We start from the raw sequence: 15,873 nt of genomic DNA, 5'->3' as shown, positions 1-15,873 counted from the left end.
ATACATTTTTTCCCTATGAAATGAGAAAGGACCAATCACTGACTTCATGTCAAGGTGTTAGTAGAGGATGCAAGCTTAATGAATGTGTTTTCCGTGCCATCATGGCTATTTGCAGTTTTACAAGGGATGCTTTCTAAGCTGTGTAGCATAATGAGTAAGATGTGTATTTCATAACTAGAGAGATCTGGGGTTGTATCTAGATCTTAACATTTACTAGCTGAGGGGCCTCGAATTAAGTGGTTTAACTTAAGATTCAGTTTCTCTATGTAAAATAGTGGACGATAATATATCTGATAAGATTGTTTGAGAACTGTATGATATAATGGTTGTAAACCCAGAACTCAGTAATTAATAGCTGTTGTTTTTCCACTGTGATTTCATTGCCTGTGATTTCCCCCCAACATTTTATTGTGAAAAATTTCAAATATAGAAACATTAAAATAATTGGATAGTGAACAACCATAAAATACCACCTAAATTCTAGAAAAGTATTTCGCTATATTTGATTTAGCACATATATATTTGCCTAGCCATCCTTCTATCCTTCATTCCATTTTATTTTTTAAATGCATTTCAAAGTAAGTTGCAGATATCAGTACACTTCTCTTGAACACTTCACCTTTATCATCATTAACTAGAGTTCGGTATTTGTTTATGATTTTTTTTAGATAAAATTTATATACAGTGAATTGCACAAATTGCAGTGAACTGTTTGTTGTATGTTGTATAACCGTTTGTTGTCTATGAGGATATGGAATATTTCCCTACCCCTGAAAGTTCCCTGTGCCCCTGTCTAGTCACTCATGCCTTCACTCCTGACCCCGAGTATTGTCTATGATTTTTAATACTAGAATTTCAGGTGCTGATTATAGTCTAGTGATAGGAATATTTGGAAGCTGGGTTGCTGCCTGGTATGCTTCTTATCACACCACAGATGTTGGAGCTTGGTATCGTTTTTCCATGAGAAATTTTATAAATTTTGCAGTTTCATAAAAATGTATTTAGTTGCCAGATACTTTGCTAAGTGCTGAGTGAGATGTTCTGGAATCAAATGAGTACAGTGCCGTGTTATAGGGGCTCTGCTAGAAACAAGTACATGGCATAAGTAGAAGCACAAAGGGAGTGATTTAGTTCTTCCCAACTTGAGGGCATAGCTAATGATGGCCTTATAGAGGAGGTGATACTTGAGCTAAATATCATATAAAATGAATTAGTGTTTGCCAGACATTAATGGAGTGGGAGAGTGGGAAAAAGGTATTTCAGGGTGAGTAAAGGCAAAGAGGAGAAAAAGAGCCTGGTGTGGTGGGTATGGTTTTGCTAGACTGGAACAAAGGATGAGGCTACAGTGGTAGATGTGGAGGACTTCGCATACCATGCAAATGACTTTAATTTATTTCTATAGCTAAGAGAGTAATTTAAATTTTATAGTTGCAGAGTAATGGTTTATTCATTTATGAACAGGATTATACTCAAGAGATAAAAATTGTCAAGCAGTGCTGTTAGATGTTTAAGGTTGTTTTATAGGCAAATCAAAATCATATTCTTTTTTTCACTAAAAATTATGATTTTATAAATATATCCTGACTCTTCTTCCTTTACATCTCTTTAAAATGACAGGTAGTGTGCCAGTATTTGAAAAATCCCAGTGTATCTGATGCACAGCTTCTGCAGAATATTTTCCAAGCTCTGAATGTCTATTACAATTATTCAGGCCAGGCGAGCTGCTTGAATATATCAGAGACAACAACTAGCAGTCTGGGAATCCAGGGTTGGAGCTATCAGGTAAGTGTGTATTATTTCCTCAAGTGGAACCTACTTTTCACTGATATGGTTGTACTGTAACAGAGTTCACGAGATTTTGTCACTAACCTGGATCCAAATCTGGGCTCCATTATCTTACACTGTGAGACCATGGATAAGTTAGTCCGTCCCTCCCTCCCTCCCTCCCTTCCTTCCTTCCTTCCTTCCTTCCTGTATTTAATCATCACCGAATATATTCTGGGTACTTACTGCATGTCAGACAACATTCTAGGCTGCAAAGGTACGAAGATAAATAGGACATGATCTCTCTTTCAAATATAGCTCAGTGAAAAAAATACTTATATTACAATAGATCTTGGTAAGTCCTATAAAGGAAGCATTTTATGGTTACAGAAAAGAAAGGCAGTCTAACTTGACTCTCCCTGAGCCTCCATTCCTTCATCTGTATGAGACTAGTAATAATACTTCCCTCCAGAGTTGTTTTGATGATTATTTATGATAATAGATGTGAAAGAAAGCAGTTTACAAAGGAAGAATATATAGCCCTAACTTTTGTAACTTCTCAGCTGAGCCTTTCCAGGAATAATGAGAGGTGGTATGACAGAGGTAAAGAGCAGGTGCTCTGGAGTCAGACTGCCTGAGTTCAAACCCTAGCTTTGCTACTACTAGCTCTATGACTTTGGATAATTTATTTAACTCTGTGCCTCATTTTCTTACTGGATTCCCTTTTGGTTTCCTTTTTTAGGCCTGCACAGAAATGGTCATGCCTTTTTGTACTAATGGTATTGATGACATGTTTGAACCTCACTCATGGAACTTGAGGGAATTTTCTGAGGACTGTTTTAAACAGTGGGGTGTAAGACCGAGGCCTGCCTGGATCATTACTATGTATGGAGGCAAAAACATCAGTTCACACACGAACATCATTTTTAGGTGAGTTTTTACTGATGCAAAGGAAATCTTTGGTTGATGGAGACATTTGTAGAATAGCTGAGAAGATAGAACAAGAAAAATGCTGACAATAAACAATATAGAATGCAATAGTGGTATTCATCATGTCTTTCCTTGAAAGACAGAGGACTCTGCGTAAGAGATATAGTTTTATATTCTATTACCAACATGCTTAAAGGCTTAAAAAGAATAATAGCAACAAAATTTAAATATTTTATTAAAAAACACTAGCACAAAATGAAGCATCATCTGCTGCTCTCAATTTGTGTTGCTGTTGTTACTATTGTTATTAATAAAGGTTTTTTAATATTTATTCAACAAATACTTTTGAGGTGCCTACTCTGTTCTATTTCAGGCACTATGTGAGGCACTTTAAATAAATGGCCTAATTGAATCCTCACAACAGTTGTGTGAAGTAGTTGTTATAGTCCCCTTTTTACTGAGGAGGAAAGTGAAGGTCACTGTGTTCAGTCACTTGCCAGACCTCATCTAGCTTTGTTGTAGTTACTAAGTGATAAAGCCAGATTTCAACCTTGGCCTGTCTGACTACAAAACCTGTGTTTGTTCTTCTGTGTTACACTGCTTCTTTAGAAGGGATGTATTTGGTATTGGCTCATGTCAGACTTAATTGAGTAGACTCCTATGTGTATCTGATTGTGACTTTAAAATTTCCATATTTTGGGTTGAACACTAGGCTGTCAGCTCTTAAGATAACAACAAATTACTCAAAAAATTTCCCCAAATCTACATGGAAATAGTAGAGAGATAGCATATATACTTCTTAGCCTGGAGCCATTATTTAAACTGTAAATGTCATTCTTTTACAAGCTCTTTAAAATGAGAGTAAAATTTGGCCTTCTGGACATGGCCAATAGCTGAAGGATCGTTCTCTAGATTTAGGGTGGTGGCACTGCCCACTTTGCAAAAGAGCCTCTGTCTTATTAGATTCATGCTGTTTGCTCACCCAACAAGGTACCTGCCCCAAATAAAAGGTGAAACATTTAAATGGGAAACTTAAAGATTCTTTCATTTAATTTCTTTAAGTTGTGTTTCTTGTTCTCAGTAGGATTCTTCAAAACTATACTCTTCAGCTCAACCTTATAAAGTGATGGTTGAGCAAATAAATCTATGTAAATATAGATTATTTAAGGAAACTGTGCCAAAGTAGGGTGTGTGAAATCAGGAAAACATGAAGGGACCTAGAGGACTATAAAAGGCTTAAACACAACTTTGGGTGTCCAGGTTCATTTTTGTTCCTCAGAAGAGGAAGTACTTTGTCAATTTCTTGTTTTTCTTTGGTAATTTATCTCCATATAGTATTTAAATGGATTTTGGTAGCATGCTGGTACTTTAAGCTCATCCTTCCTTGCTTTGACCTTATAAAGCTGAAGTTCAAGTTGAATTGTAGAGTCTTTAAATCCTTGTATGAAGGTTTTAATATATGAGTTTTGGTTAAATCCTTTTTTATTGGATTCAGCCATTATAGATGTGTATTTTAGTTATCTGTTTGCCCTTTTATATTATTTTGCTTAGGCTATCAAAATCATCATCATCATTGGGGAAGGGGGCATATTTTGTGAGAAAAGTTTGGAGAATAGAACTGAAGCCAAGAAATGGAAATTATAACTGTTAGAAACTTTTAACTGCGTATTAAGGTGGGACTTTCTAACAGAACTGTGCAAAGGTCGAATGAGCTGTTTTAAATAAAACTACTTAAGCTCTTGGATCCTCAGTCTTTTTTCTGTAAAATGCTAATAATAATACCACTCACCGCACAGTGTTGTGTGATGCTTAAGAGTTAACCCAAGGAGGGGCGCCTGGGTGGCTCAGTCGTTAAGCATCTGCTTTTGGCTCAGGTCATGATCCCAGAGTCCTGGGATCCAGCCCTGCATCAGGCTCCCTGCTCCGCGGGGAGCCTGCTTCTCCCTCTCCAACTCCCCCTGCTTGTGTTCCCTTTCTCGCTGTGTCTCTCTCTGTCAAATAAATAAATAAATAAATAAAAATCTTAAAAAAAAAAAAGAGTTAACCCAAGGAAGTATTTGGCCCAGATTTGACAAATACATATGCTCAAAAAATATTTGTTGAATGAATAAATGGAAATACACTCTCTGCCTTGTACTTATGTCCTAGCCACAGGGAACTTTTTGTCTTTGCATGTCCTTTCCCTTCCTCTTTTTCTCCCTTTCTTAAGACTCAGGCATCCAAGAAACCTCCCCTGAGTCCTCTAGGAAGGTTAGATTTCCCACAATCCCTTAGCTCCCCTAGGTCTGTGAATATCACTTAGCACTCTGTATGGAAATTATCTATTTGTGTTTCTTTCTGCCCCATGAGATTGTAAACTTTCTCAATGACAGAGACTTTGTCTTAATCATAGCTGTGCCTTTAACACTTACTCTGGTGACTGACACATATTGGATGCCCAAGAAATGTGTGTGTTGATAAAAACAAGGAACAAAATACAAAGCTTAGAAAGGCTTCGGAGGCATATGAAAGTTTAAAGGCAGGACTATGTGAAGATACTGGTTTATCTTTTTGCAGTGGCATGTCTATTTTTAAAAAAGAAATCTTTATGCTGCTAGGTGTCAGAAATCCAATGTAAAAATTTTAAAGTAAAAAATTTAAAAATTTCCTGCTTTTCTGAAGAAAACACATTCCCAAAGTAAAGAAACAGCCTTAGGTGTCTCTGTTCTGTCTACTTAGTGGCTACCAGCTAGAAAAAGGTTTTGGTTGATGAATAAGAAAATGTCCAAGGAACCAGGTGTAAAGTATCTTTGTGTCCATGCCTCTCTCCTTAGGTCATCTCACACAAATCCAGTTGTGACCGCTTTTCTGAATGGAAATTTCAGTCTGTGTTTATCAGATAGGAGGTTTGTCAGTTAAATTAAAAGTTTGGGCTTTTAAGTCAAGGAGACCAAGTTAGCTGTATAGCCTTAGGCAAATTGCCAATTTGTTTAAGTTAGTAAAAATGACTACGAAACAGGGTTACTTTAATGAGTAAATAGATTATCATGGAAGTAAGCACCATGAGGGCAGAGATTTTGTCTGCTCACTCTTGAATGCATCATACACACTGGGTAAACATTTGTTGAATGAATGAGGACTTAATAAATAGTAGCCATTAATCATTTCATTTCAGTAATTTTTTTTTTATTCCACAGTTGTTTTGTTAGAAGGATTTATTTTTCCCCCAACCCCAACTGGTAACAAATTATCTTACCAATGGTCATACTCATTTAAATATAAATCCAAAAGGGAGTCCCTGAGGAGCTGGTTAGTTTAATATCATTTCTCAGGCAAATTCATTGTTGCCAGTGATTAGAAGCTTGCTGTTGGGAATTTTATCCAGGCATCTAGACTCTCTCATGAAAGCCAGTATTTTTTTTTTTTTTTTTTGGTAAATGTCCCAGTGGCTGGTTTAGCTTTCACGTGTCTAGGACCAAGAAATTCAAGTCCATGTGCATCTTGGGTCTCTCGGCAACTCCAAACACTGTTGCTAAGCCACTGGGCTGATTCAGATGACCTTTTAAATCAAATGCAGTTTGCTTATTATGTGGCTGTTGGGATGGCTTTTTTGTTTTGCAAATAATGGAGAGTTTCCTATCTGGGTTGGTCCTGTCAAATTGGAATAATGATAAAGGCTATTTGTTCACATAAGAGAATCTAACCCCTTGTAGTTTATTTTAAGAATTTATCTGGTAGTTGAAAACTAAGGCTGCTATTTTGCAATTGAGTTATCCTTTTTGTTTTTAACAAAATCAAAAATCTACATTTGTGGAGTGATTTTTTTTTTTTCTCCCAAGAATGAAGTTATTAAGTTGCAATTGAATTAATTTTGTTTCTAAAGAGAGGTGTGGTGAGAATAGAACAGGGCCTTTTTTTTTTTAAAGATTTATTTATTTGAGAGAGAGAGAGTGAGCGTATGAGTTGGGGGGAGCATATGAGTTGAAGATAATTCCTTCTGAGCATGGAGCCCATGGTGAGCTTGATTCCATGACCCATGAGATCATGACCTGAGCTGAAACGAAGAGTCGGACGCTAACCTGACTGAACCACCCAGTCGCCCCTAGAACAGGGAGCTTAAAATTGTATTTCAAATACACACACACACACACACACACACACACACACACAATGTACCTAAGTGCCTCTTTTCTCATTTTGTTTGTACATTTACCTGGAAAAAGTTGATCACATTACTTTTCTGGCTAGATTTCTGTGAGACATGCTTTCACATTCTTTTTCATGATTCATTTACTTCTCAGAAGTATTAACTTTTCATGCTTACAGAATATGATAATAATAATTATAATAATACTGTATGTTTGTGTATTATTTTATAGTTTATACCTTACTGTCACATTATTATTTAACTTGAACCTCACAGTATTTCTGTGAGGGAGGGACATTATCTTTTCTTTAAAAAAATTTTTTTGGGGGCGCCTGGGTGGCTCAGTTGGTTAAGCGTCTGACTCTTGGTTTTGACTCAGGTCATGATCTCATGGGTCAAGGGATTGAGCCCCATCACGGGCTCTGGGCTGAGGGGGGAGTCAGCTGGAGATTCTCTCTCTCCCTCTGCCCATCCCTGCTGCTTTCTCTCTTCCTCTCTCTCTTTCTCTTTCTCTCTAAAATAAAAAAAATCTTTAAAAATATAAAATGTATTTCTTTGTAATACATGTGGGAATTAAGGTTCACAGAGGTTAGATGACTTACCCATGGTCATGGGCTGGTAAGGGTATAAAACTTAGATCTTCTTAGTTAATTGTTCTTGCCACTACTACAGACAGGTGAAGGTCAGTCTCTCTATATTTATATTAATCACTTATATTAACTCTGATTTCCCATGTAAAAAGTACTGAAGTGATTTCATGTTCCTGAACTTGCATACATACATTTATAGATATCTTTGTAGGGCATTTAGTACAAGGCCGTAAACAACTAGACACTTACATTTTTTTTTTCATTCATTCAATAAATATTTGACTCTTACCATGTGCCAGGCCTGGTTCTAGGCACTGAGGATATAGTAATAATCAAAAGAGACAAAATCCCTGCCCTCCTGGAGTTCTAGTTGGAGAGATAGGTAAAGATTGTACCTATAAATACATTAGAAGGAGCTAAGTGCTAAGGAGGAAAAATAAACCAGGGGAGAGGCCATGAAATGTCTGGAGGAGGGAAAAGGTTTGCAATTTTATTTTATTTTATTTCTTTTATTTACTTAAGTAATCTCTACAGTGAATGTGGGGCTCGAACCCATGGCTCTGAGATCAAGAGTCACATGCTTTTCCAACTGAGCCAGCCAGGCGCCCCAAGTTTGCAATTTTAGATGAGAGTTACCAAGGAAGACCTCACCAAGGGGGAACTTTTGAAAAATGAACTAGTGGGGGCGCCTGGGTGGCTCAGTCGTTAAGCGTCTGCCTTCGGCTCAGGTCATGATCCTAGGGTCCTGGGATCGAGCCCCGCATCGGGCTCCCTGCTCAACGGGAAGCCTGCTTCTCCCTCTCCCACTCCCCCTGCTTGTGTTCCCTCTCTCGCTGTGTCTCTCTCTGTCAAATAAATAAAATCTTAAAAAAAAAAAAAAATGAACTAGTGGAAGAAGAGAGCCATGGGGTTGGTGGGGTAAGAACACTCTAAACCGAGGAGTAAGCAAGGGCAAAGGCCTTGAGAGGTAAATGTCTTATCATGTTCTCTTCCAGGTATAGTAAGGAGGTCAGTGTGGCTGTAGTGGAACTAATGAGGGAGAGAGTAGCAGGAGAGAAAATCAGAGGCCACAGAGGGCCCAGATCATGTAGAGACTTGTAGATCCTAGTAAAGATTTTGGTTTTTAGTCTGGGTGAAATGGGAAAACTCAAGTGTTTTGAGCAGCGAAGTGACATAATCTAATTCAGGTTTTAACCAGATCAAATTGGCTGCTCTAAGTAGGGAGATAAGAATAAAAGCTGGAGGATCAGTTAAAACACTATTTAGGCTAGAGATAATGGTGATTTGGGTCAGAGTGGTGGCAGTGGGGGCAGTGAGAAGTGTTGAAATTCTGGATATATTTTTGAAGATATAACTGACAAGAATTGTTGACCCATTGGGCGTGAAAGAAAGAGAAGGTTAAAGAGTGACATCAAACTTTTTGGCCTAACCAACTAGAAGGATAGGGTTGCTTTTAACAAAGATTGGGAAGATAGTGAGAGGGCTGGTTGGGAGTTGGGAGTATTAAGAGCTCTGTTTTGGACCTGGTAAGTTTGAGGTGTCTAATTAGATTTCCATGTAAAAATGTCAAGTAGGATTTTGCTTTTCAAGTTTAGGGGAAAGGTCCTCGCTAAAGATACTATTTGATAGTCATCTGTGTATAGATTGTACTTAAAGATGAGACTTTTAAAAATGAAAAAAATGATTGTGTAGATTATGGGAACCATTTCATATATCTGTAATGTGAGCCTAAAGATTTGTTATTTCAGGCTTTGTGTCAGCAAGATGGTATGTACATGAGACAAATGTCAGAATGTACATAAAAATGTTCTGTAAGTGAAATCAAGTGATATGTAGATAAAGATATACCAAGAAGTGCAGTACCAGGGAAAAGTGATCTTAAATCCAGGAATTTCAGTCTTTGTTTTATTTGAGGAATCTAAACTTCCATGAGATTAGGAAGGAGAGAAGCAGACCTAGGAATGGAACCCAGGTGTGTCTAATCCCAAAGCTCATGCTCTTCTTACTCTACACCACACAAGTCAGGAGGATATGTGCTGTTCATTTCCAACCTGTATCCATGAAATGCAATGTAGTATAAGAGTGAGCATTGGACTGGGGTTACAAGGCCTGAGTTTGTATCTCAGATTTGCCATTTCTAGCTGAATGATTTGAACAAGTCTTTTCATTTCTCTGGATACTAGTTTTCTCATCTATAAAAGAGTTGTAATAAAACCTCACACAGTTGTTATAATGGTCAAATGTGAAAGGCTTTGTAAACTCTAAACCACTCTATGCAGGTGTGGAGTTAATGCTAGGGAGCAATTTGATTTACGATAGCATCAAGAATAAAATACTTAGGAATAAGTTTAACAAAAGAAGTATAAAACTTAATACACTGAAAACTACAAAACACTGTTGGAAGAAATTAAAGATCCAAATAAATGGAAAGGGATCTCATGTTCTTGTGGAAGAGGTAATATTGATAAGGTGTTAATATTCCACAAATTGATCTACAAATTCAGTGCAATCTCTATCAAAATCTCAGCTGTTTTTTTCACATAAATTGACAGAATGATCTTAAAATTAGTATAAAAATATAGGGGACCCAGAATAGCCAAAACAATCTTAAAAAGGAAGAACAAATTCAAAGTACTCATACTTCCTCGTTTCAAACTTATTATAAAGCTACCATAATCAATACATTATTATACAGTCATAAAGAAAGACATACAGATCTTTCAAAGAGAATTGATAGTCCAGAAATCAACGCTTGTTATGTGTATGGTTAATTGATTTTTGACAAGGGCCAAGACAATTTACTGGGGAAAGAATAGTTTTTTTTACCAGAAATGATGCTGGGAAAAAGGATATTCACAAGCCAAAGAAAGAAGTTGGATCCCTATTTCATAACCATACAAAAAAATTAACTCAAAATGGATCAAATGATTTTAATTGATAACTCAATTTAAAAACAGTCAAGGATCTGAATATATATTTTTTCAAAGAAGATATATACCTGGCCATTCAGCACATGAAAAAATGTTCAATACCATCAGTCATTTGGGAAATTCAAATCAAAACCACAGTGAAATTCCATTTCACACCCACATAGGATGGCTATAATCAAAAAGATAATAGGTATTGGCAAGGATATAGAGAAATTGGAACCTTTATATTAATGGAGGATAGTCGGAAGAAAGACAGGCAGGGGAAAGGGGGGCCCTGTTCTAAGAGGAAACTACTCTTGGTTCAGGGTCCTCAGGTGGTATGTAGCGTGACTGAGTGGTCTAAGGCACTGGATTAAGGCTCCAGTCTCTTCAGGGACGTGGGTTTGAATTCCGCCGCTGCCAAAACATTTTTTTGGGCGCCTGGGTGGCTCAGGTTGGTTAAGTGTCTACCTTCAGTTCAGGTTACAATCTCAGGGTTCTGAGTTCTTATGACATTTATGATATTTAAGCAAAGAGCTTGATCTGGTGGCCTGCGACTGACCAGCATGCCTTAGGGCAGTGGCGGCTGCAGTCCTCTTGATCCCCAAGGCTTCGAAACACCACTCTGGAAGGAGCCCTCCACTCTTTCCCACGTGAACAACTACCTGATAGGTAGATGAGTGCGTGGACAAAAACTTGATAGGGTGACAGGTGCATGGAGGGTTAATCAGATTAAATCAACCTGCCAGAAATCTCATAAAAATGCCTGGACTTAGAAACTCTGAGGGCGGGGCGCCTGGGTGGCTCAGTCGTTAGGTGTCTGCCTTCGGCTCAGGTCATGATCCCGGGGTCCTGGGATCGAGCCCCACATCGGGTTCCCTGCTCCACGGGAAGCCTGCTTCTCCCTCTTCCACTCCCCCTGCTTGTGTTCCCTCTCTCGCTGTTTCTCTCTCTGTCAAATGAATGAAAAATCTTTAAAAAAAAAAAAAAAGAAAGAAACTCTGAGGGCAATCCTCTCAGGTGCTCTCCCTCTTTGGGAGCTTTGTGCTATCAATAAACTTTGCTTTGCTGCCCACCACTGTTTATGGGGTCTACCTCTTCATTCTTTGAAGTGGTGTGACCAAGAACCATGGGCACTAAAGGAAAAGAAATCCTGAAACAATATGTTGCTAGTGGGAATGTAAAATAGTGTAGCCACTTTGGAAAAAGTTTGACAGTACATTAAAAGGTTAAGTCACCATATATCCCAGAAATTCCATTCTTAGGTGTATATCCAAGAGACATGGAAGCCTGCACCCATGCAAAAACTTGTATACAAATGTTCATAGAACCAGTGTTGTTCATAATAGCCAAAAAGTGGAAACAATACGCATGTGCATCTGATGAGTGGATAAATAAAATGTGATATATCCATACAATGGAATATTATTTGGCATTAAAAAGGAATAATGTACTGATACATGATACAACATAAATGAGACTTCAAAACATTAAGCCAAAGTGAAATAAGTCAATCACGAAAGACTACATATTATATAATTCCATTTATATGAAATGTAAATGTAAAGGCAAATTTATAGGGGTAGAAAGTTGATTAGTAGTTGTCTGGGGCTGAGAGCGAGGAGGTATGGGGGAGGGGAATAGGGATTGACTGCCATGAGTATGGGTTTTGTTTTGAGGTGATGAAGTTTTCTAAAATTGATTGTGGTGATGGTTGTAAACTCTGAACATATTAAAAACCATTGAACTGTACATTTTACATAGGTGATTTTTGTGATGGGAATTATATCTTAACAAAGCTGTTAACAATATTAAGAATGCTATCAGTGGAGTATTGGGTTTTTACTCAGCTAAACTAAATAGCCAGTTTTAATGACTGATCCTGTTTACATCATTCTGAAATGTTGTGTGAACCAGCCAAGACTAATAAAATACCATTTAACTTAAAAGCTAATATAAAATGAAGATCTTTGAGTAATACCCAAAGTTTCTGATTCCAGATCCAGGGGAATTTTTTCAGTTCTACCATCCTATTTCCCAAAGTACTGTACTAAGAGGAAAATATTATTTAAAAAGAAAAAGGGGTGCCTGGGTGGCTCAGTCGGTTAAGCGTCTGCCTCTTGGCTCAGGTCATGATCCCCAGGTTCTGGGACCGAGCCCCATGTTGGGTTCCTTGCTCAGCGTGGAGCCTGCTTCTCCCTCTTCCTCTGCTCCTCTCTCCTGCTCACTCTCCCTCCTGCTCTCTCTCCCTCTCAAATAAATAAATAAAATCTTAAAAAAAAAAAAGCATTTTTTTTTTTTTAAAGCTGAGATAAGTAGCATTTTTAAATATGGGAGGTTTTTTTGTTTTGTTTTGTTTTTAATCATTCTGGTAGTTGGGTCCTAGAAAAGAAGGAAACCGGTATTAATTGAAGGACTCCTCTGTGCCTGACACTTGTGCTTATTCAGTACAACCACATCTACCATCTGGTTTAACCTTTATAACAACCTTAGGAGGTCGGCCTTATTATCTCTATTTAAACAGATGAGGAAACAGAGTCGGGTAGCTTGTGTGTCATCTAGCTTTTGAGTGATGAAGCTGGGATTGAAATTCAGCCTTCTGAATTCCAAGTCCTAGTGTAATCTGGGTTGATTCATGGAGCACCACCTTCAGCCTTCTCTGATTCTGTTTCTTGCACCTGGTTGCAGAAATGTTATAAAACTCCAGCATGAAGCAGCTTTTTATATGACAGATTAGATCGTCATATCAAATACCCCAGGTTATGAACTTATAATTTTAGATGTTATGCATATAATAGGTTTCTCCTATCTTATCTGGGTGTAGTTATGAAAAACTAACCATCTTATTTTTTCTTCTTTCCCTCACTTAGCAATGGTGAACTAGACCCCTGGTCAGGAGGTGGAGTAACCAAGGATATCACAGACACCTTGGTTGCAATCACCATCCCAGAAGGGGCCCATCATCTAGATCTCCGAGCCAGAAATGCCTTTGATCCCACGACCGTGCTATTAGCCCGCTCCTTGGAAGTTAGACACATGAAGCAGTGGATCAGAGATTTCTATGCCAATCAGAGAAAGAAGCACTGAACAATTTTGATCATTTTCAGTTTCTTCTTTTATGTTCATTCTACCCATGTTCCCATTCACTTTGGTTTTCTGCATGTAATTACTTTTCCTTGTTTGTCATTAGATTTGGTGGGGCGAAGGTTGAGATAGAAGAGAGGGTGACGGTGGTGACGGCAGACATCCCACATCCCGGGTCCTCGCCATCTTCACGCCACCTCCAGGAAGAATCTCTTTGTGACAGCTTTCCTACACCATCAGTGGCCCTCATAACTGGAGCAGAGTTCCTGACTGCCTTTCACAAGAGGGAGAGTCACTTCTTTTGTTTCTCTGCAAGCAGGGCTTTCTCTTGGTTTTGAGGTTAAAGTCTCTTTGGTCCATTTGTCACTCCCCATCCCTCCCCCCCGAAAAAAGAAAAGCAGAAAATAGATAAAAATGATGTAATTGCAGCTGGTAGGAAGGATGTCCGAGCCAATCCAGGAAATGGAAGCCATTTCTTTTGTACTTGATTTAATGACTTTGAACTGTGCTATAAATAAAGAGTAAGGCTGGACCTTATACCTGTGTGTTGCTTCTGAAGCTCACTCCAGCTGTTGGGAATGCTGTGTACCCTGGGCTTGGCTGCTTTTGGAAAGTCCTTTAATTTTCTCTCTTCTATTTGGCAGCTTTTCTCCGTTCTGGGATATTTGCCACTGTGGTACTGCCAGTAAGAAATCTGGCCTTTTTCTGCTCCATTTCTCTTTGTTCCTCAGGTCAGTTTTGTGGTAATTTGGTTACATTTTGCCAGTTTAGGAGAATGACTCTGTTTTGCTTTTGCTTTTACATCTGAGCAAGCTTTTATATACTGCAGTCACTGACAATACTTCAGTGAGAAGCCTTTAAAATTGATGAATCAACTATTTAGAAGATAGAATGTAGTTATATTCAGCATTTTGTTTTTTAAATTTTATTTTCTGGTGGTTGTTACTGCTGTCATTAAAGTCAGAAGTGTCAGGGTGCTAAGAGGCAGGTGCACGAGAACTTTTCTGTATGGCTTCCAAAAGACAAGCTGACTAATTCATGCAGGCAGCATATTTGACATTAATAAATGGCCAAGCCATTCCTATTTCCAAGGGGTTGGCTTCTTTCAAGCAGTTCTTACACTGAGACCTTTCTTCAGAAGAGCTTTTCTAGGATAACAAATAGGGTTGGATCAAAACCTTTCAGGAACACAGAGAGAGACTAACAGTTTCTACTCTGTTGAAAGATTTCTTCCCCCTTGTTTCTTTTTATTTTCTCTCAGTAATTTTTTTTTCTTCACCCTGCCTTGGGAACATTTTCTGCTTTTCAAAAACTGTACCTTGAGCTCAGTCATTTCTAAAGCACTTATTTTTTTAGAGTGCAGATATAGAGTGCATTCTTGGGTGGGAAACTGAAATATTTCCCTTACTTTCCCAGCATCTGGGAGATAGAGAAAAAATCTTTGTCTGGTTTCGGAAGCCTTCAGTTCTCATTGTAATGAGTTGTCCATCAAAGCATTTGGTCACTATTTCTGTTTCAGCATCTAAGAAAAGTCTGCTGGAGTGAGAATTTAAGGGTCAAAACAATACTAGTTTTTATTCTCTATCAACTAAGAAGTTATATAATGCAGGGTTTAAGGCTTAATAGAGGAGATGCCTACTCTTTATTTTAGGTACTATTGATTTTGTGATATTTTTCTTGAAAATTTATACTTGTTTAAAATATTTAAAATATTTTGCCATTTGATTTAATATTATTTGGATGAGTTACATTTTTGTGAAGAGACGTATTGCCAAAAATTGCTGTATTTTTCTGCAAGTATAATTTGGTCTTATGTACATGTTTTTCAATATATGTTTCATTACAGAAAGCAACCTTAAGTTAACCTAATTATGCTAGAATTTAATTTTAAGTTGAAAAAGAATTGGAACAAGAAATAAGCCTTATTTAAAGCATTTCTCTCATCAGTAGATGATGCTTTTGAAAGACATGGAAAGAGAAACCTCAAGAATTGGGGTGTTTTTATTTCTATTTTTGTTACTTTAACTACCTGGAGCCAATAGATAGAACTAAAGAAATAGGAATCTTTCTTAAGGGATCTGTAGGATCAAGAGATTGCCCAGAGGAATCAATGTCTAGTCTAGTATATTAGAAGGCGAGGGCACTCAGCTATCATCCAGTCTAAACCCATCATTCGTAGGTGATGGCATTATGGCCCAGAGAGACAGGACTTGTCACAGCTTATTTCTGGTAGAACCAGGTCTTGAATCCAGGTTTTGTTTTGTTTTGTTTTGTTTTGCTGTTGTTTTTTAAATTGATATAGTGAAATAGTCTGTTTGGATAAGCAACAAAACCTCACCAAACCAGCTTAAGCAAAACAGGGAATTTATTGAAGCTGTGCAGGAATAGCTCCAGGATTTGAATAAAACTAGGAATTGTGAGGGAGTGGAACCAGGGTCTAGCAAGTCATGAAAAGTCAAGACTGCTACTT

The 15,873-nt window shown here is 37.8% G+C and overlaps 1 protein-coding gene across 3 annotated transcripts in view; it reads left to right on the top strand.

Annotated features, from left to right (window-relative positions):
* Positions 1 to 13,940, top strand: part of PRCP (prolylcarboxypeptidase) — a 71,583-nt gene extending 57,643 nt beyond the window's left edge. For 2 of the 3 annotated variants that reach the window (XM_036099733.2, XM_036099735.2), the window contains exons 8-10: positions 1,618 to 1,782; positions 2,507 to 2,694; positions 13,510 to 13,940. In XM_036099733.2, the coding sequence (XP_035955626.1) occupies positions 1,618 to 1,782; positions 2,507 to 2,694; positions 13,510 to 13,741 (585 nt within the window). In that variant the 3' untranslated portion in view covers positions 13,742 to 13,940. Of the gene's footprint in view, positions 1 to 1,617; positions 1,783 to 2,506; positions 2,695 to 13,189 lie in introns of all 3 variants that reach the window. The other variant, XM_036099736.2, reaches the window with a different exon arrangement.
* Positions 13,941 to 15,873: the final 1,933 nt, after the last annotated feature.

Source organism: Halichoerus grypus, chromosome 11 (assembly GCF_964656455.1).
Source record: "Halichoerus grypus chromosome 11, mHalGry1.hap1.1, whole genome shotgun sequence".
In the NCBI taxonomy this organism is placed as follows: Eukaryota; Metazoa; Chordata; class Mammalia; order Carnivora; family Phocidae; genus Halichoerus; species Halichoerus grypus.
This window is presented reverse-complemented; position numbering and strand designations above follow the sequence as displayed.